Here is a 21,008-nt window from a genome sequence, read left to right on the forward strand (position 1 = left end):
GGCCGCGCTTATACGGCGGCCGCGCTTATAACTCGAGTCCCCGGCTTTTGGGCCTAGTCTTTTTCTTCCCGCCCCCAGCCCTGCCAGTCAGGGGAAGGGCGGGACGCTGTACAGCACGGCAGCACTGAGGGCTGGAGCATGCTTTGCATACTCCACCCCCCTCACTGTGCACAGTGAGGCACCAGCTCCCGCACTTTGTGTCACGCCCACGGCTCCCTCCTCTCCTCAGGACGCCGGCAGCCATTCCTGTCAGCTCCTAGGACGCTGCAGAGGGGAGACAAACTCTGGGGGACCCAGGCAGGGATTCTGGTGGCCACACAACCGCTTTAAGCGGGCGGTAAGCGGCACCTGAGGTGCTGGCCCCACTTGTGCAAAAGTGTGATTATAGTTTATATGTTTACAGGCTATACTTTACACTGTATGGTGCACAGTTGATTTCTGGCTATATACCCTGTTGTGTTGATCAAAGGAGACAACAATATGGCGCCCACAAGAAGCAGGGGTGCCAAAACACAGGCTTACTATGCTACCTGCGCCACATGTACAACCTCGCTACCGGCAGGTTCCACTGACCCTCATTGTGTGCACTGCTCGGCCCCTGTGGCACTTACTCAGCCGGAGCCTCTGCTAAGGGGGGCCCAGGGGGAACAACCAGCTAACACTGTCCAGGTGACAGGGACGGAGTTTGCAGTTTTTACTGACAGACTTTCTGAGACTATGGCTAAAATACTAGAAGCTTTGCAGTCCAGACCGGTATCTCAGACCATGGGCACTGTGGAATCACTGCCCCCTAGTTCCCCTCAGTTGGAACAACAATGTCCCCCCGGGGTGTCTCATAGATCCCAGGGTGAGGTCTCTGACACGGACCGCAGTCCCAGACCGCTTAAGCGAGCTCGCTTGGAAATCCCCTCGACCTCATCACATTGTTCAGGGTCTCAGAGAGATGACTCTCTGTATGATGAAGCGGAGGTAGCCGATCAGGATTCTGATCCTGAGGCCGCTCTCAACCTTGATACTCCTGATGGGGACGCCATAGTGAATGATCTTATTGCGTCCATAAATAAGATGCTGGATATTTCTCCCTCAGCTCCTCCAGCAGAGGAGTCAGCTTCTCAGCAGGAGAAGTTCCGTTTCAGGTTCCCCAAGCGTACAGCGAGTATGTTTCTGGATCACTCCGACTTCAGAGAGGCAGTCCAGAAACACCGAGTTTGTCCAGATAAGCGTTTTTCCAAGCGCCTTAAGGATACACGTTATCCCTTCCCCCCTGACGTGGTCAAGGGCTGGACTCAGTGTCCCAAGGTGGATCCTCCAACCTCCAGACTGGCGGCTAGATCCATAGTTGCAGTTGAAGATGGGGCTTCACTCAAGGATGCCACTGCCAGACAGATGGAGCTCTGGTTGAAATCCATCTATGAGGCTATCGGCGCGTCTTTCGCTCCAGCATTCGCAGCAGTATGGGCACTCCAAGCTATCTCAGCAGGTCAAGCCCAAATTGACGCACTCACACGTACGTCTGCGCCGCAAGTGGCTTCCATAACCTCTCAAACGTCGGCATTTGCGTCCTACGCTATTAATGCTATTCTGGACTCTGCGAGCCGTACGGCGGTTGCAGCCGACAATTCGGTGGCAATACGCAGGGCCTTGTGGCTACGGGAATGGAAGGCAGATTCGATTGCCAAAAAGTGCTTAATCGGTTTGCCATTTTCTGGCGACCGTTTGTTTGGTGAGAGATTGGATGAAATCATAAAACAATCCAAGGGAAAGGAAACATCCTTACCCCAGGCCAAACCAAAATTACCCCAACAGAGGAGGGGACAGTCGAGGTTTCGGTCCTTTCGGGGTGCGGGCAGAGCCCAATTCTCCTCGTCCAAAAGGCCTCAGAAGGATCAGAGGAACTCCGATTCATGGCGGTCTAAGTCACGCCCTAAAAAGACCGCCGGAGGTGCCGCTACCAAGGCGGCTTCCTCATGACTTACGGCCGACTCACACTGCATCCTCGGTCGGTGGCAGGCTCTCCCTCTTCTGCGACACCTGGCTGCCACAGGTAAAAGACCGATGGGTGAGAGACATTCTGTCTCACGGTTACAGGATAGAGTTCAGCTCTCGTCCTCCGACTCGATTCTTCAGAACATCTCCGCCTCCCGAGCGAGCCGATGCTCTTCTGCAGGCGTTGGACACTGAAGGTAGAAGGAGTGGTGATCCCTGTTCCTCTTCAGCAACAGGGTCACGGTTTTTACTCCAACCTGTTTGTGGTTCCAAAGAAGGACGGGTCTTTCCGTCCTGTCCTGGACCTAAAACTGCTCAACAAACGCGTAAAGACCAGGCGGTTCCGGATGGAATCCCTCCGCTCCGTCATCGCCTCAATGTCCCAAGGAGATTTCCTTGCATCGATCGATATCAAAGATGCTTATCTTCACGTTCCGATAGCTCCAGAGCATCAGCGCTTCCTGCGCTTCGCCATAGGAGACGAACACCTCCAGTTCGTGGCACTGCCGTTCGGCCTGGCGACAGCCCCCCGGGTTTTCACCAAGGTCATGGCTACAGTAGTCGCGGTCCTCCACTGCCAGGGTCACTCAGTGATCCCTTACTTAGACGATCTGCTGGTCAAGGCTCCCTCCCAAGAGGCATGCCAGCACAGCCTCAACGCTACTCTGGAGACTCTCCAGAGTTTCGGGTGGATCATCAATTTTCCAAAGTCAAATCTGACACCGGCCCAATCGCTGACATATCTTGGCATGGAGTTTCATACCCTCTCAGCGATAGTGAAGCTTCCGCTGAACAAGCAGCGTTCACTACAGACGGGGGTGCAATCTCTCCTTCAAGGTCAGTCACACCCCTTGAGGCGCCTCATGCACTTCCTGGGGAAGATGGTGGCGGCAATGGAGGCAGTCCCTTTCGCGCAGTTTCACCTGCGTCCTCTTCAATGGGACATCCTACGCAAATGGGACAGGAAACCGACGTCCCTCGACAGGAACGTCTCCCTCTCTCAGGCAACCAAAGCTTCCCTTCGGTGGTGGCTTCTTCCCACTTCATTATCGAAGGGGAAATCCTTCCTACCCCCATCCTGGGCGGTGGTCACGACGGACGCGAGTCTGTCAGGGTGGGGAGCAGTTTTTCTCCACCACAGGGCTCAGGGTACGTGGACTCGGCAGGAGTCCTCGCTTCAGATCAATGTTCTGGAGATCAGGGCAGTGTATCTGGCCCTAAAAGCGTTCCAGCAGTGGCTGGAAGGCAAGCAGATCCGAATTCAGTCGGACAACTCCACAGCGGTGGCATACATCAACCACCAAGGCGGGACACGCAGTCGGCAAGCCTTCCAGGAAGTCCGGCGGATTCTACTGTGGGTGGAAGCCACAGCCTCCACCATATCCGCAGTTCACATCCCAGGCGTAGAAAACTGGGAAGCAGACTTTCTCAGTCGCCAGGGCATGGACGCAGGGGAATGGTCCCTGCACCCGGACGTGTTTCAGGAGATATGTTGCCGCTGGGGCATGCCGGACGTCGACCTAATGGCGTCCCGGCACAACAACAAGGTACCGACGTTCATGGCACGGTCTCAAGATCCCAGAGCTATGGCGGCAGACGCCTTAGTTCAGGATTGGTCGCAGTTTCAGCTCCCTTATGTGTTTCCTCCGTTGGCACTGTTGCCCAGAGTGTTACGCAAGATCAGGGCCGACTGCCGCCGCGTCATCCTCGTCGCTCCAGACTGGCCGAGGAGGTCGTGGTACCCGGATCTGTGGCATCTCACGGTCGGCCAACCGTGGGCACTACCAGACCGACCAGACTTGCTGTCTCAAGGGCCGTTTTTCCATCTGAATTCTGCGGCCCTTAACCTGACTGTGTGGCCATTGAGTCCTGGATCCTAGCGTCTTCAGGATTATCTCAAGAGGTCATTGCCACTATGAGACAGGCTAGGAAACCAACGTCCGCCAAGATCTACCACAGGACGTGGAAAATTTTCCTGTCGTGGTGCTCTGCTCAGGGTTTTTCTCCCTGGCCATTTGCCTTGCCCACTTTTCTGTCCTTCCTTCAATCTGGACTGGAAAAGGGTTTGTCGCTCGGCTCCCTTAAGGGACAAGTCTCAGCGCTCTCTGTGTTTTTCCAGAAGCGCCTAGCCAGACTTCCACAGGTACGCACGTTCCTGCAGGGGGTTTGTCACATTGTTCCTCCTTACAAGCGGCCGTTAGAACCCTGGGATCTGAACAGGGTGCTGATGGTTCTTCAGAAACCACCATTCGAGCCAATGAGGGATATTTCTCTCTCACGCTTTTCGCAGAAAGTGGTTTTCCTAGTAGCAGTCACTTCACTTCGGAGAGTGTCTGAGCTAGCAGCGTTGTCGTGCAAAGCCCCTTTCCTGGTGTTTCACCAGGACAAGGTGGTTCTGCGTCCGGTTCCGGAATTTCTCCCTAAGGTGGTATCCCCCTTTCATCTCAATCAGGATATCTCCTTACCCTCTTTTTGTCCTCATCCAGTTCACCAATGTGAAAAGGATTTGCACTTGTTAGATCTGGTGAGAGCACTCAGACTCTACATTTCTCGTACGGCGCCCCTGCGCCGCTCGGATGCACTTTGTCCTTTTCGCTGGCCAGCGTAAAGGGTCACAGGCTTCCAAATCAACCCTGGCTCGGTGGATCAAGGAACCAATTCTCGAAGCTTACCGTTCTGCTGGGCTTCCGGTTCCCTCAGGGCTGAAGGCCCATTCTACCAGAGCAGTGGGTGCGTCCTGGGCTTTGAGGCACCAGGCTACGGCTCAGCAGGTGTGTCAGGCGGCTACCTGGTCGAGCCTGCACACTTTCACGAAACACTATCAGGTGCATACCTATGCTTCGGCGGATGCCAGCCTAGGTAGACGAGTCATTCAGGCGGCGGTTGCCCACCTGTAGGAAGGGGCCGTTTTACGGCTCTATTACGAGGTATTATTTTACCCGCCCAGGGACTGCTTTTGGACGTCCCAATTGTCTGGGTCTCCCAATGGAGCGACAAAGAAGAAGGAAATTTTGTTTACTTACCGTAAATTCCTTTTCTTCTAGCTCCAATTGGGAGACCCAGCACCCGCCCCTGTTTGTTTGTGTACACATGTTGTTCATGTTGAATGGTTTCAGTTCTCCGATATTCCTTCGGATTGAATTTACTTTAAACCAGTTTATAATTTTTTTCCTCCTTCTTGCTTTTGCACCAAAACTGAGGAGCCCGTGGGAGCACGGGGGGTGTATAGGCAGAAGGGGAGGGGCTTTACACTTTTAGTGTAATACTTTGTGCGGCCTCCGGAGGCATAGCCTATACACCCAATTGTCTGGGTCTCCCAATTGGAGCTAGAAGAAAAGGAATTTACGGTAAGTAAACAAAATTCCCTTCATCCTTTCTTTTATGCTTAAGATACTTGCTACTTTGTTATCACATAAAATCCCAATAAAATACTTTGGTGTTTGTGGGTGTTGCATGAAAAGCACATGGGGTTTGACTTTTTTTTTTTTTTTTTTTTTTTTTTATTTTCAAGGCACTGTTGTGGCTTTCCCTGTGTAGTAGGGAATAGGCAAAAAAAAAATATATTTTTTTACATGCCTATTGCCTATTACACGGGGAAAGCCACCACAGTGCCTTGAAAATAAAATAAAAAATTTTTTTTTTTTTTTTTTTTTTTTTTTTTTTACACAATTAAAGGATTCTTATAGCTGGTACATGCGGTCTGTGGATCAGGCGGGATGCATCAGACACAGGCTGTATGATTTTAGCCAGGAGTGTTTCACCCTAAAACGCTGCTGTGTTTTTAGAGCAAAATCTTAGTTTACAAGTATCTGTGGACTGAGCTGCACTGGTGAGCACAATGAAAGGCGGGCCCCACTTGCTTCCCTTGAGTGACAGGTGTCTCTCCTTTTGCATGTGACTAAGGAGAACTGGTCAGCCACTGGGGATCAGTCTTTTCCAGTTATCACCAGTGCGGCTTGGTCCACAGCAGCTTTTAAAGTATGTCTCTTTTTTTTTTTCTCAGAAATGCTGCAGCCATACCTGGCTGCGTTCGTACAGCTGGTGATTGCTACATGCTGCCCGTGGTTCTGGCGGGGTCCTTTTTAAGATGCCCATAAATACAGATCCACTGAGTTGGCTGAACCATAGTTCGGCTGACCTCTCTTGACTCCTCCGTACACAGGAGCTCTCCTGTGCTCTCTATAAGAGCCCCTACCAGACCACTATGTTGGTGGCTTATCTCACCTAATACAAAAGGATAAAGTATTCCAAAATCTCATAAACTGGACCCTTATCTCTCTTAACATCCTCTATCAAGGTGGAGTCCAAAGGCCCCCTTATATTACTGTCGGCTGAGCAAGCTGATAATGGTGGGCTCTGCACCACCAATACATACAAGCTGAACTGCAAATATACCCTTTATGGGGATGATTTTGTTTTCCAATATCAGTCCTCAGTTTTGGCTGCTCTTTCCCCACTGTCGGGGACATAGTGTGCTGCATACAGACATGCATGGGTTGTCTGGGTGTTGGCCCACTCCTTATTCCTTCCTGCAGGAAGCCTTATACCTGTGCTTGTCGGTTACACATCTTTTCTGTCTTGCAGGATACCTGTCATGCTGCCGCTTTCTAGATGACAACCAGATTGTCACAAGCTCCGGGGACACAACCTGGTAATTATTGAAGAAATATCACAAAACCTTTTTATCTCTTAGTGATGGATCAGTGACTGACCCAGATCCTAATAACACCTAGTGGTGACCCGGGATCAGCTCTTTACAACCGAGGAGACTTTTGGTGATGGCTTGGGATATATGGAGTGTATTAATACTTTGAGAAAGCGCATGAGTGTAATAGATTGGGGGAGGTAGTCACTTTTCCACGATACTCAGCACTGTTTTGTTTCAGTCCAAATCTTTAGCCATTCCATATCAGTTTGAGAACTGCTTGTTGAGTGGATAACTTAAAGTATACCACAAAAACAGTAGAAGGAAGGAATCGACAAACCATGAAAAATTCTTATTAAATAATATCTTTAATTAGTCAACTAGCTAAAAATAACTGTCCAGTACAGTCACAAAAAATAGCCACTAAAAGGTGGATGAATGGTGAGAGGGACAAGTGCACCAAATATCGATATTCAAGATATTGTTGGTTAGGCGTCTAACTGTTTGTCATTGATTCGCAAGGGCACAGGAATTGTGCCCGCACAAACGCCGCTGGGAGCTCTGTGTAAGTTATAGTTAAGCTCTGGCTGTCAAAGCCAGGGATGGTCACCGCCCTGCCCCTATAATTTTTTTTTTTTTTTTTTAACCCCCCCCCCACCCCCCTAAAATACTGCAATCCATAGCGATCACAGCATTTTTGGGGGCTGGGGGAGGGATTGTACTCTCCAACCCAATGGGGAGCCCCGCAACGTGATCATGGGTGGGAGGTGGGGGGTAGTCATAACTACCTCTGTGTTAGCCTTCTACGGCAAACCTGTTAGACCATGCCAGGAGCATGGTTTAAAAGGCTTTGCTCCATACAGCACTGCAATACATTATACCAGCAATGCAAGTAATAAAAGGTAATGTCTCATATACAAGCTATGTAAAAAAAAAAAAATACAAAAGTAAAAGGTAAAAAAAAAAATCTAAAATAAGTTAAATCAGAAAGTGAAAAACAAAGAAATGCAGAAAATACTATAGTTAAGTAAAAATGAACAAAAGTAGATATCTGGTCTGTAACAACCCAATCTATAAAACTGTCACACTAGTTAATCCCTTTAGTGAACACTAACAAAAGTTGCAAAACCTTTGACTGAATCATACAGCTGACAAAGTGGCATAAAACATGATCAGAAAGTCATAAATAGAAACGGTACCCCTGAAAACATCTTGTCTCACAAAACAAGGCGCCATACAGCTCAATCATGGAAAATATAAAAAAGCTATAGCTCTCAAAATACAGAAATGGAATTTTTTTTTTTTAATTGTTTTTATGCTGTTAAGTGGCAAAACATAAAAAAAAAAAATTAAAGTGGTATTTCTGTAATTGTATTGACCTGAAGGCGGTCTTCTCACTTTTCCGACAGTGAATGGCATTAAAAAAAAACCCCCAAACAGTCCTGAATTGTGACTTCTGCTTTTTTTTTTTTTTTTGTCAAATCAGAATCAAGGAGAATAGAAAGCGATCAAAAAATATGCGGGCTAAAGTGGTACAAATAAAAACTCGAACACATTCTGCAAAAAAAAATAGCCCTCAAGTGACTGTCGACAGACAAATTAAAAAACTAAAGCCTTCAAAATAGTTATGCAATAAACCTATATTGGGCGGTTTTATTCCATCTGTTAAAGAAAAAAAAACACACACACAAAAAAACCCCTTTATAAATCTGGTATTCTGTAATCACTATCCTGAGGAATAAAGCCACCTGATCACTTGTACCGCAAGGTGAACTGCGTAAAAAATAGCATGAAAGGCAATTCTTAAACTGCTGTTGACTTATTAACACTAGAACTACTGGACTCGTGACACCTATATAGAAATACATGGTGCAAAGTAGTCAAAATGACTACCTCAGTAGTTCTAGTGTTAATTCTGCCTTCCAGGTATGTGCTAACTTACTGCCTGTTGTGACCTGCGCCGTTCTTCACTGGCACAGAGCAGGCAGACCGCACCTGCTGGCGATACATGGGCTCTGTCCACAGAGCAAAGGCTTAATGTCTGCTCTGTACATAGGACGAGACTGCTGACGTCGCATTGATTGCCAGCCGGCTCCCAAATTCCCAACTGGGGGAGCCATTTGTCAATCACAATGACCTTGGCAGTGACTCCTATCTTCAGAGCAAAGCGGATGAGAAGCAGTCTGCCGACGAGGAACTGTGCCGAGCACAACAGGCAGGTAGGTGGCAACTACCGGCCTGTTAGTGCTTTGGCACAGACCTTTTTTTTTTTTTTTTTTTTTTTGTAGAGTCCCATATATTGTATTTTTCGTTTTATAAGACTCACCCCAAATTTAGAGAGAAAAAAGGTAAAAAAATACAAATGGGGTCCGTCTAATACTCTGGTGTTGTCTTACTGGAGGGGGGCGGCAGCGGTGGTGGAGAGGGGTCACAGGAGGCGGAGGTTGTGCTGGCAGCAGCGGCGGGTCCATGGTGTTAGTGGCTGCAGCAGTGGTGGGTCAGGTCGGTGCTGGGAGTGTCCCGGTGTCTGCGGTCCCGGTTCAAATGATGGCGCCTGGAGCAGCACATGCGCCGCTGGAGCTCTCATCCAAGGGCTCAATCTGCGCACACGCTGACTCCCTGCGCCATCATTTGAACTGGGACACTCGTCGCACAGCCAACACAATCCGCACAGCCACCTGACCGCACGCACAGAGAGGCATCTGGCCTCCAGGACAGAGGGGGAGGCGGCACTGACAGGCACCCAGCCGCCCGCACCCGGTCGCCGCACAGACAGGCCCCCCGGTAAGTTTATATTCGGATTTTAAGATGCACCCCTCATTTTCCTCCCAAATTTTTGGGAGGAAAAATGCGTGTTATAATCCAAAAAAATACGGTATACCCTTTTTAAAGACCTTTTAAAAATTCAATGTTTAAAAATTTTTGAATTTTCGCCACATTTCCGATTATTGTCACAAACACAAAAAATTGCTCTAAATTTACCATGATCATGCTGTCTATTATGTCACGAAAAAATATTCTCAATTACTGGATCCATTGAAGCGTTCCAGGGTTATTACATCATAAAGTGACACTGGGCTGAATTGAAAAAAATTGTCCTGGTCTGGAAGGTGAAAACAGGCTGGGGGGTGAAGGGGTTAATCACCTGGAGGTGGACTTTATGGTAAAATGTGCTGCTTTGTGTGCAGCCTTTGAATTGAGTGAAATGCGGTGCACGTCAGTACTGGATTGAGCTGCTCTTTCTGCAGATTTCATAGGGGGGAATAGAATAAATCTGTATGATGATATATATATTTTTTTCTTTTTCAGTGCTTTGTGGGATATAGAGACCGGACAGCAGACCACAACCTTTACCGGACACACTGGAGATGTGATGAGTCTGTCCCTGAGCCCAGACATGAGGACTTTCGTCTCCGGTGCTTGTGATGCTTCCTCTAAGCTGTGGGATATCCGTGATGGCATGTGCAGGCAGTCTTTTACTGGCCACGTTTCTGATATCAATGCGGTCTGCGTAAGTATCACGAGGTGGCTGCATTACCTAAAGCGAGTCCAGACCTCCTATAACAGTCACATACAAAGTCACTAGTGCCGGACTCTGCGTCACAAGGGGATAGATACGTCCCTTTACTTCCCTTATTTTCTTCTCATAGCGGTTTTGGAGTTGTTGGACATTGTCCAGGTGACGGCGCTCTTTATCCCATAGTTGGGGCTCAGCCTGATGGGTATTTTCTATACTTGTTTTTCCACAAGAAATCGTACCTAGTATAGTCTATGGGGCTGTTCACACACTTTATTTTGTAGACAATAGTTGTCTCTACAATATCGTAGACGCCTGATATTGATCCGAGTTGGATCAAGAAGGTGAGCGCAAGTCTTTAAGACCATATAAAAGATCAGACCACACACGGATGGCATCTGAGTGTCTATTTTTCATGCACTGCTAGATGGGTGAAAGTAGAGAAACTGACACTTGGTTTCTTGGATGAGTGTCATCTCACTTTGCTCCATCTTAGTTTTTATCAATAATTTTGCTCAGTCAGTAAATCAGACGTTTGAACGAGCCTTTTACGTTATAAATGGTAATTTATTATTTATCTGATTTTATAATTTCCTAAATAACTAGGAGAAAACTATTCATTTCCTTCACTTCCTGTGTTTTTAGTTTTTCCCCAATGGACATGCATTCGCCACTGGATCTGATGATGCTACTTGCCGGCTATTTGACCTGCGTGCGGACCAGGAGCTGATGATGTACTCACATGACAATATCATCTGCGGTATCACGTCCGTAGCTTTCTCAAAAAGTGGTCGCCTGTTACTAGCCGGTTATGATGACTTCAACTGCAATGTGTGGGACACTTTGAAAGGAGAAAGAGCAGGTCAGTGTTTGTGGAAATCCCCGCTGAACCATGTAGTGGATCTGGTTTTTATCTGTACTCCTATTGTGCATCAAAAATCTGATCATATGGCTGCAGTTGATCTATATGAACCATCACAAACTTTAAGGCCGCTTTTACACGCTGCGACATCGCTCAAGCTATCTCGTTGGGGTCACGGAATTTGTGCCCCACATCCGGTCGCTTTAGCGATGTCTTTGCGTGTGACACCTATGAGCGATTATTTTTTTTTTTTTTTTTTTTTGAATCGTCGCAAAAACGGTCAAAATCGCTCATCAGTGACATGCCCCCCTATTCTCGAATATCTCTGCTGCTTGGTGTACGAAGTAGTTCGTCGCTCCTGCGGCAGCACATATCGCTATGTGTGACACCGCAGGAATGAGGAACCTCACCGGCGGCCGCCCGCAATGAGGAAGGAGGTGGGCGGGATGTTACGTCCCGCTCATCTCCGCCCCTCCGCTTCTATTGGGCGTCCACCGGTGACGCAGCTGTGACGCTGAACGAACTGCCCCCTTAGAAAGGAGTCGGTTTGCCGGTCACAGCGACGTCGCTAGGCAGGTAAGTAGTGTGACGGCTCAGCGCGATGTTGTGCGCCACGGGCAGCGATTTTGCCCGTGTTGCACAACCGATGGGGGCGGGTGCGCACGCTAGCGATATCTGTCAAGATATCGCAGCGTGTAAAGCGGCCTTTAGGATTTATTCAAATGGAGCGTAAAACTAGCAAACAAATGCACATCAAAGGCTGCAAGTCTTACATGTGGAATTAATGTGGCCTTGCTGCAGATTTCAGTCATTGTAATGCAAGATAAAAATGTATGGCAGATTTACCCATGTGCATCTATTAAAGTTAAAGGGTTATTCTCTACCTTTCATTGCCCAAACAGAACAATATGGTTTTGGATCTTAGTCACTGAGTACAACAGCACTACACTATGGAAATCAATGGGAGTCATAAAAACTGTAGCACAGTGAGTTTCTGCAGCCGGGTGTTACATACTGTGCTACAGGTTTTTTCATAACTGTGATTGATTTTCATGACTTCTATGATGGTTATGCAAACTGTGTAGTAATGGCCTACAAACGCTGTTGGCTATGAAGTGCAGTGATGGGAAGTACCCAATGTACATGCAAGCTGATCTATGCACAGCATGATATAGAAACTGAGCAGAATAATATGTAGGTTTGTGGGAAAAGAATTCAGTATAACGTGTATTTTATCCGTTAGAACTCCTGGTGTTTGTATGTATGGGAGTCCAGGGGGCGGTGCTACTCAGTGGTTGAAGGAGTACAGGGGGCGGTGCTACTCAGTGGTTGAAGGAGTCCAGGGGGCGGTGCTACTCAGTGGTTGAAGGAGTCCAGGGGGCAGTGCTACTCAGTGGTTGAAGGAGTCCAGGGGGCGGTGCTACTCAGTGATTGCATGCAATCTGTCTGCACAGTCATACAAGGAACTGTGAATCACAAAGTAGTCCCGGCCATTGGACTCATACATTCAAACACCAGGAATTTCAATGAATAAAATACAAATTTTGCTGAAACCTTTCCCACAGATTAATGGATAATCAGCTTGATCGACTCCCCCTGCTCTATAACATACTGCCTGCAGTTCAGAAGGCATTTTTAACATGACAGGCTCCCTTTAAGTAGTAATGGCATTGAGTAAATAGGTCAGCAGCGCCCATCATGTGTAGTGATGGGATTATGGTGTTTACCTGGGCAGCAGCAGTTTTCAGTCTCCAGCCCCACGGTCAATCAAGATGACGCCTAGACAACACAGGCATATTGGTAACTATATGGGTTTATGCACACAAGCATACTTATGGTTTCTGTTTGTATTGTGTGTTGCTCTATGGTACTTTCACACTATTCTAGGGTGACTTCTTATAAAAGTCCAGCATATCGTCTCTTTCCTGTGTTCAGATTCCTGCTTACAAGTCTGTGGTGTGCAGAATATCCCAAATGTGAAAGACAATTGTCAAAACTGGGTGTTGACTTTGAAATCTTTTGACAAACTTTTTAAAGAGCAACTGAATCGGGGACGGACAGTGACTGCTTGTGCCCCCTGTGCAAGAAATTGTCCCCTCCTTTTATGCCGACAAAGCTACAAATAGATATCTATGTACATAACAAAAGACAGCACTATGTAATATTTATGTACATTACTGTACCTTACATATAATGAAGTGTGGAATGGGAGGACCATATAATGAATTGTGGGGTGGGGAGGACTGTATCTGGGCCATATTCTGAATTGTGGGTTGGGGAGTACACTGAGTATATAATGAATTGTGGGATGGGAAGGAGTTTAGCACATGCGTAACATCACCCCCTTCTCCACATATATAATATTAATAATAATATTTATTCATTTATATAGTGCTATTAATTCCATAGTGCTTTACATACATTGGCAACACTCCCCATTGGGTTCACAATCTAAATTCCCTATCAGTATGTTTTTGGAGTGTGGGAGGAAACCGGAGGACCCAGAGGAAACCCACGCAAACACGGGGAGAGCATACAAACTCCTTGCAGATGTTGTCCTTACTGGGACTAGAACCCAGGACCCCAGCGCTGCAAGGCTGCAGTGCTAACCACTGAGCCACCATGCCACCCTATATTACCCACTTCCCCACACAAGTAAACATCACCCCCTTCCCTATGCAGCCCCATGCATGTAACATCACTTCCTTCACAACGCAGCCCCCCAGCAGGTAGTTCCTCAGCACACAGCCCCCTAACAACTGTAACGTAACCTCCTTTCCCAAGAGTAATATCACCCCCTTTCCTGCACAGCCTACACAGTACGCAGCCCCACATATACAAGCTCATCCCTTTCCCTATCCAGCCCCATGTATGTAAAATCACCCCTTCCTTGGGCAATTACTCAAATATGCAGTCCCCATGTAGGAACATCCAGTTATCCTGTGCCTCCAAAAAAACACACTGCCTCCCATTACTCATCCCTAGCCCCTCGCTCCTTGGTGTAGCGCCTGTGTTTGACCTCTCCTCAGCTCCTTCTCTGCAACAGCCACAGCACAGCACTGAGAACTAGGATGATGGGATCAGCTCTGCGCTGGAGGAGGAGGCCCCGCCCCTTCCGGTGACATCACCTCACAGGAGCGCCTACATTCTAGCCATAGAGGATGGATTCCTGCGGCTCCGCTGCTGTGCACAGAGCAGCAGGATTGCTTTGTTGTCACACCTCTTATGACAGATGAGGGCAAGCTGACCATGTGCTTCGAACAACTGGCCAGATTGCCCTCATTACTAACCGCCCTGCATGGGCACCCCTTCACCTCTGGGCCCTGGTGAAGCTGCATCGGTAGGATGTCTACCAGTGAACTGAATATATTAATGGACTTTCAGCAGGTTTTTGCTTCCCTAGCTAAAAGCTGTGTGATGTAGGGGCAGAGACCTTGATCCCAGCGATGTTGAAGATGTTATATTAATGTGTTGAGTTTTTTTGTTTTTTTTTTTTGTTTTTTTTATTACAAACAGCAGAAAGTTTGTAAATGTTGCTAAGAAATCTAATGAGTAATGGGTTGAATACTTTTGATTGCACAGTAAGTACACCAGCCTTTTAAGGTGGTGTCACACAGCGACGACGACAACGACGTCTCTGCTAATTCACCATTTTCTGTGACGTAGCAGCGACGTCGCTGTCGCTATGTGTGACATCCAGCGACGACCTGGCCCCTGCTGTGAGGTCGCCGCTGGTTGCTGAATGTCCTGCTTCATTTTTTGCTCGTTGCTCTCCCGCTGTGAAGCACACATCGCTGTGTGTGACAGTGAGAGAGCGACGAATTGGAGAGAGCAGGGAGCCAGCTTCTGGCAGCTGCGGTAAGCTGTAACCACGGTAAACATCGGGTAACAAAGGGAAGACCTTTCCTTGGCTACCCGATATTCACCTTTACCAGTGTCCGCCGCTCTCACGCTGCCAGTGCCAGCTCACTGCTCCCTGCACACGTAGCCGGATTACACATCGGGTAATTAACCCGTTGTGTACTCTGGCTAGGAGAGCAGGGAGCCAGCGCTACGCGGTGTGCTCTCACGCTGCCAGTGCCGGCTGCCTGGACATGTAGCTGGAGTACACATCGGGTAATTAACCCGATGTGTACTCTGGCTGGGAGTGCAGAGAACAGGGAGCCGGCACTGGCAGCATGAGAGCGGCGGACGCTAGTAACTAAGGTAAATATCGGGTAACCAAGAGAAGTGCTTTCCTTGATTACCCAGTATTTACCTTAGTTACCAAGCGCAGCATCGCTTCCACGCCTCGCTGCTGGCTGGGGGCTGGTCACTGGTGATATCTGCCTGTTTGACAGCTCACCAGCGACCATGTAACGACGCAGCAGCGATCCTGGTAAGGTCAGATCGCTGATCGTGATCGCTGCTGCGTCACTGTGTGACACCAGATTTAAAGTCTAAGATCTGTTTAACAATTTGGCCGTTGTATGGTGACATGTAGTGATCCAATCCGAGCGAGTGATCGCATCCTTGTTCTGCTGAATGTTATTTTGTGACCTGCTGCCGGGGGCTTGTATCCCCCATAAGAAGCACAGTACATTGTGAGTAACTGCTTCTTTCTGTCTCCACAGGGGTCCTTGCGGGTCACGATAACCGCGTGAGCTGTTTAGGTGTAACCGACGATGGCATGGCTGTAGCTACAGGGTCTTGGGACAGTTTTCTCAGAATCTGGAATTAACTTGGGCAAAGATGAATGATCTTGTAAATTCTCCACCGAGATCTGGAGAGGTCAATGCTGCAGCCTATAGCTGTGAAATAATAACATTTCTACCTTGTATTTGCAGGTGAAGTTTTTCTATTCACTGATTATTATTACACAAAAAAAGGCTTTCTTTAAAACTAGTAAAAATCAAGTGAAGTCATAAGGGTTCAAAGGGGAAAGCGCATTGGTGACTATTTAAAGGGGCTAGCACACAGGATCATGGTGACCAAGAGTCTAGGAGCCAGTCTTTATTTTGTGGTTTGGTTAAGTTGTTTTAACCCTTTTGCTGCTAGAAAAGTCGGTTATGTCTATTAGACCTTTACAGCAGCCATACGGTTAAAAGATTTCTGCTTTGTGCTCAAAGTCTGCTGAGTCTGTACTGATATTTTTCTTTTTTTTTTATTATTTTTGTACATAATTGAATGTACACACTATAGCAGCCGATCATGTAATGTTTGTATGTAAAAAAAAACACAAAATAGAAAAAAAAATGAAATAATGCCTTTTTTATTTAAAGAATATGAATTGTAGCTTTTTTTTTTTTTTTTTTTTTTTTTGAACGCCACAATAGTTTAGTGATTGTCGTTTTATTTTTCTTTTTTTTTCTTTCTTTGTGAATTTGCTGTGGATGAAATGAAGTCATTGCTTTGTACTTGTATCCATACAATTGTAGTATATCTCCACGTTTAGGCAGGCCAGTTTTAAACTCGCTCACTACTCCCCTCACCCCCTATATATTGTATGGCATAATGGGACAGAGAATCACTGAGGCCATTGTGCAGTACAAGAAATATGCAGGAAAATCCAATCTACTATTCCACATCCTGACTTGAATGCACTAATGCAAATTGCTAAACTTTCCTTCTACCTGCACTGAAAATGAAAAAGTAAAAATATTTTTTTTTTTTTTTTTTTTTAGCCCCAATGACCTGATAATTGTGTTTTGATTCGATACAACACCCAAAATAGAAAACTTGAGTCTCTTGGGAGACATTGGATTCTTGTGCTGTTGGGAGTCCACCCGCCATCCTATAGCATAGCCCTATAGGCACATTGGACTAATGAGCCTATGTTGGACTATTGTGTGATGCATCGCCCCTTTGTATACTTGTACAGCTGACACCCCTTTAGTGTAGCACCACACGCACAGAAATGGACACCCCCCAAAGTCTACAGGTCCCTAACTTAAATCGAACAAGCCGGCCTCCATAGACTAATGCGTGATCAAGGCCTGCTCAATAAATAGAATCCATGATTGATAAAGGAATACATTGATTCCCCCATGTTGCGTCCAGTGCCAAATCAGTTTGCCCTTCAGTATTGGGACTCTTAGTTGTTGTTGTTGGTATTTGCAGCCATATTTTCGGCTAATCCACCTTCCTCGGGCCGGAAGTGGCTGCATGTCCCGTGGGTAGGTGACCAGTGTATGGTGAGCTGTGATGATGCACTGTGCCTTCTGTCCCGTGTCTTAGAAGTGCCAATCAATACCAGTCGGACACTATCGCCATGCACAAGTATTCTAATTCAATATGAAGGACCAAATTGTGACTGGGATCCAGTGTTATCTGCATTGTTCAGGAGCATTTCCCTGCTTTTTTTTTTTTTCTTCACTTTTCTCGGCTTTTTTTTTTTTTGTTTTTTCTTTTTTCTTCCAGTCCGGTCTAGTCACTGAAGGAATGGGAAGCGTTTTGACCACAATGGTGTTCCCTTTTGAGCACAACTTTTTGAGACCAAACAGACTTCAGCACATGACGTCATGTGTACGCCCATGTCAGTGCACTTAACCACGCTGCAAAGTCCTGACCGCGTGTCACGCAGCCCCCGATCCCCACATTACATAGGTAGATCTGTTTACGGAGGGAAGCAGCAGGGAGTTCTGGGAAATCTGATTGTGTGATCAGGTCTTGTACGTTGCTAGCGAATAGCCCCGAGCACCATTTCTTTTCTTTTCTTCTTTTTTTTTTTCTTTAAGTAAGGTGAATGTGAGATATTGGGCACGATGATAAAATGCAGTTTTCATTTCCCATTGAATACACTAACTGTGCCAGGTGTGTAGTATCTGTTGGGTGTAGTAGGTTCTGTAGACCACCCGGGTACCCACATACCGTTCTTGTGAGGTGTCAACACCAACAAATTGTTCTTTTCATAAAAATTTGGGAGGGGGGGGAATTCACATTGTGCCAATATTTAATCCTTTGTATTAACACCAACTGTAATGTATTTTATTTGCCTGCCTTTTCTGTTTACTTGTCGCCTTCTTACAATGGAAATGGCCTGGGTGCGAGCCTGCGCCTGTCGCCAACTCACCTCGTCCTTACACCTGTCGTAGCAGGGGCAGCTCTTCTGTGGAAGGAACCTTTTATTGGGAATGTAGCCATTCGTTGGGGGTGTGGTGGTCACATTGTATTCTGGGGAATTTGGGTTACACCACATCATGGCTGACCCATTGGTACATTTTTAAGTAACTATTTTGGAGTAAAGGAACATCTTGTTAGAAAATTGGCGTGTACCTTACCCTCTATGCTGTGCTTCAAGGCATTGGTCGCCGCCATGTGTAATCGCCAGGCTAGACTGTGCCAATTCCCTGCACTGGGCCTTGATCTAACGGTGTCTTACAGTCCCACCCGAAAACAACCGGCCGCTTCTTCCACATAGGACAGAGAAGACCACGTTCTCTTTCGCCTGAGTGGATCTGTAGTCTGCACAGTCCATAGACTGCTCTCTTCATTACATTCCACCTCTGACAGACCCTTCCCGCGGAGTCTGGAGTACTGTATTCACACGTTCTGGTGGCGGCAGACTACTTTCCATGCTCCAGTGAGATTTTCTCGAATGGAAGACTGCGTATGTGCAAGTAACAAAGCATGGGCTAATGGCGCACCTTGTATACATACTCTGGCATGCATGCTAGTGAAATCTCTTCCTAAGTTTCGAGGCCCCATCGGCCTGGTCTCTCTTCTATTTTTTATCCAATTGCTGGTTGTATAAAATACATGCAGAATGTTTAATGCCGTGTTGTATGGTAATATGTGCAAACAGTGTTACTGATTGATATAACCTGATAAACACATTACATGTGCCTCACAGATTCTTCTACCACACAGTGTGCTAGGGTTCGAGTTAATCTGGACTTCAATGGAGAGTAGTTCTAGATCTTTACGGCCTTTTTATTGCTTTCTTTACATAGTGGTGCTTTATCCTGTGTGTTTCTCCATTCTGGGGAGGGGGGAAAAAAGTTAAAGAAAAAAACAAAAAAAAAAAAGCATCTTTTACATGTGAGTTCTTACACTTTCTACCCCTAGAAGTCCAAGATTTAGTTGCTTTCGAGGAGACATTGTTTAGTTGCTGTAATATATATCTACACTTTACAGGAGGACGACTCTCGCACATTCATTTTATAACATTTTTACTCATGTGTTGCTGACAAAAGGCTTTATAAATATGGATTCTGAATTAATTCTGCACTGCCTTTTGGATCGTGTATGTATTAAGAACTGTCTTAAAGGTTTTAAGCCAATTAAAAACCAGGGACGTGCCATGCATTTTTTTTTTTTGTTTTTTTGTTTTTTTTTTCTCTCCCTTTATAACAGTCGCTGTTGTATAAAAGATTTCCCTGTGAAATAATCACTTGCTATAAACGTTTTGTTTATATTTTTCCACAATTGATTTTTTTTTTCTTTGTATTTGTACAGTGGCTCAGTGAAACCAATATGTTGCCATGAATTGATATTGTAACCAATAAACAAGTGCTTTTAACCAGATCCGCGTCGTACGTGCTTCTTACCTGTGGAGTCTGAATGAATGACTGGAAGTTGTTCTAATACATTAGTGTACAGTATATCCTTCTACAGCCATGTCGGGCTCGTGACCCGAGACCTGTTATATCAGTGAGGCAACTGCTGATGTCCTTTATTTCTTCAGCGCTCTATTGGGAGACCCAGACGATTGGGGTATAGCTACTGCCCTCCGGAGGCCACACAAAGCACTACACTAAAAAGTGCAAGGCCCCTCCCCTTCTGGCTATACCCCCCCGTGGTATCACGGGTACTCCAGTTTTCAAGCTTTGTGCGAAGGAGGTCAGACATTCCATGCATAGCTCCACAGATTTTAGTCAGCAGTAGCTGCTGACTATTTCGGATGGAAGAAAAGAGGGCCCATATAGGGTTCCCAGCATGCTCCCTTCTCACCCGTAGATGGTGTTGTAAGGTTGAGGTACCTATTGCTGGTACAGGGGCTGGAGCCCACATGCTGTTTTCCTTCCACATCCCCTTGTAGGGCTCTGTGGAAGTGGGATCCTGCCGGCCTCAAAGCTCTGACGCCGGGCTCCATCCACAGACCCATAGCACCTGGTGGATGCCGAGCAGGAGTACAATCAGGGACAAGGCCCTGCATCATACAGGTACTCTGTGTCCCCGGCAGGCACAGACACACTCCGGGCTGGCTGGGTGTTGTAGTGCGCCGGGGACCGTAACGCTAGAGCTAGTGTTCCTACAGTTTAACTGGGGGACTTTTTTCTGTGTTGTGGGAACGCAGCGCCGACCCCCGCTGGACCGGCGGCGCTGCTGTGACTTTTAGTTCGCCGGGGACACGCCGACCGCGCTTTTACGGCGGTGGCGTTTATAAATCTAGTCCCCGGCTTTTGCGGCCTAGGACGCCGGCAGCTCCGATTAGTTCCCGCCCCCACCCTGTCAATCAGGGTAGGGGAGAGACGCTGTTTCACGGCAGCGACGAGGGCTGGAGCCTGATTTACATGCTCCAGCCCTCTCACTAGGCACAGAGGGAAGCAGGCTTCCCGCTCTTAGTCAGGAACGCCCAGGGCCCGCCCCCCCTCCTCTCTCAGGACGCCGGCAGCCATTACATGCATGTCTGGCTGGAGGAAGGACGCAAGGCTCTGGGAGACCTGGACTAGGGGGCTTTGGAGATCACACACCCGCTCTTAAGCGGGCGGTAAGCGGCTTTTCAGCTGGCCCCTCTAGTGCCTCAGTGTGTATTAGTGTACTGTGTCACTGGACATATATATATTTCCTTATTGCTTGCACTGTGAGGTCGCTTCCTGGCTGTATACCCAGATCGCTCTGAGGAGGCAGCAACATGTCATCCACAAAACGCAAGGCTGCCAAGGCTAGGGCTGTGTACACTGCGTGTGCTGCATGTGGGGCTGCTCTACCAGCAGGCTCCAAGGACCCCCATTGTGTGCAATGCTCAGATCCGGTGCTGCTTCGCCAGCCGGAGTCAGGAGAGATAGTGACCCAGG

The 21,008-nt window shown here is 47.3% G+C and overlaps 1 protein-coding gene across 2 annotated transcripts in view; it reads left to right on the top strand.

Annotated features, from left to right (window-relative positions):
- GNB4 (G protein subunit beta 4) overlaps positions 1–19,515 on the top strand; it is a 181,182-nt gene extending 161,667 nt beyond the window's left edge. For both annotated transcript variants that reach the window (XM_075340599.1, XM_075340600.1), the window contains exons 7-10: positions 6,571–6,637; positions 9,941–10,142; positions 10,794–11,010; positions 15,624–19,515. In XM_075340599.1, the coding sequence (XP_075196714.1) occupies positions 6,571–6,637; positions 9,941–10,142; positions 10,794–11,010; positions 15,624–15,730 (593 nt within the window). In that variant the 3' untranslated portion in view covers positions 15,731–19,515. The remainder of the gene's footprint in view (positions 1–6,570; positions 6,638–9,940; positions 10,143–10,793; positions 11,011–15,623) is intronic.
- Positions 19,516–21,008: the final 1,493 nt, after the last annotated feature.

Source organism: Anomaloglossus baeobatrachus, chromosome 3 (genome assembly GCF_048569485.1).
Source record: "Anomaloglossus baeobatrachus isolate aAnoBae1 chromosome 3, aAnoBae1.hap1, whole genome shotgun sequence".
Taxonomy (NCBI): domain Eukaryota; kingdom Metazoa; phylum Chordata; class Amphibia; order Anura; family Aromobatidae; genus Anomaloglossus; species Anomaloglossus baeobatrachus.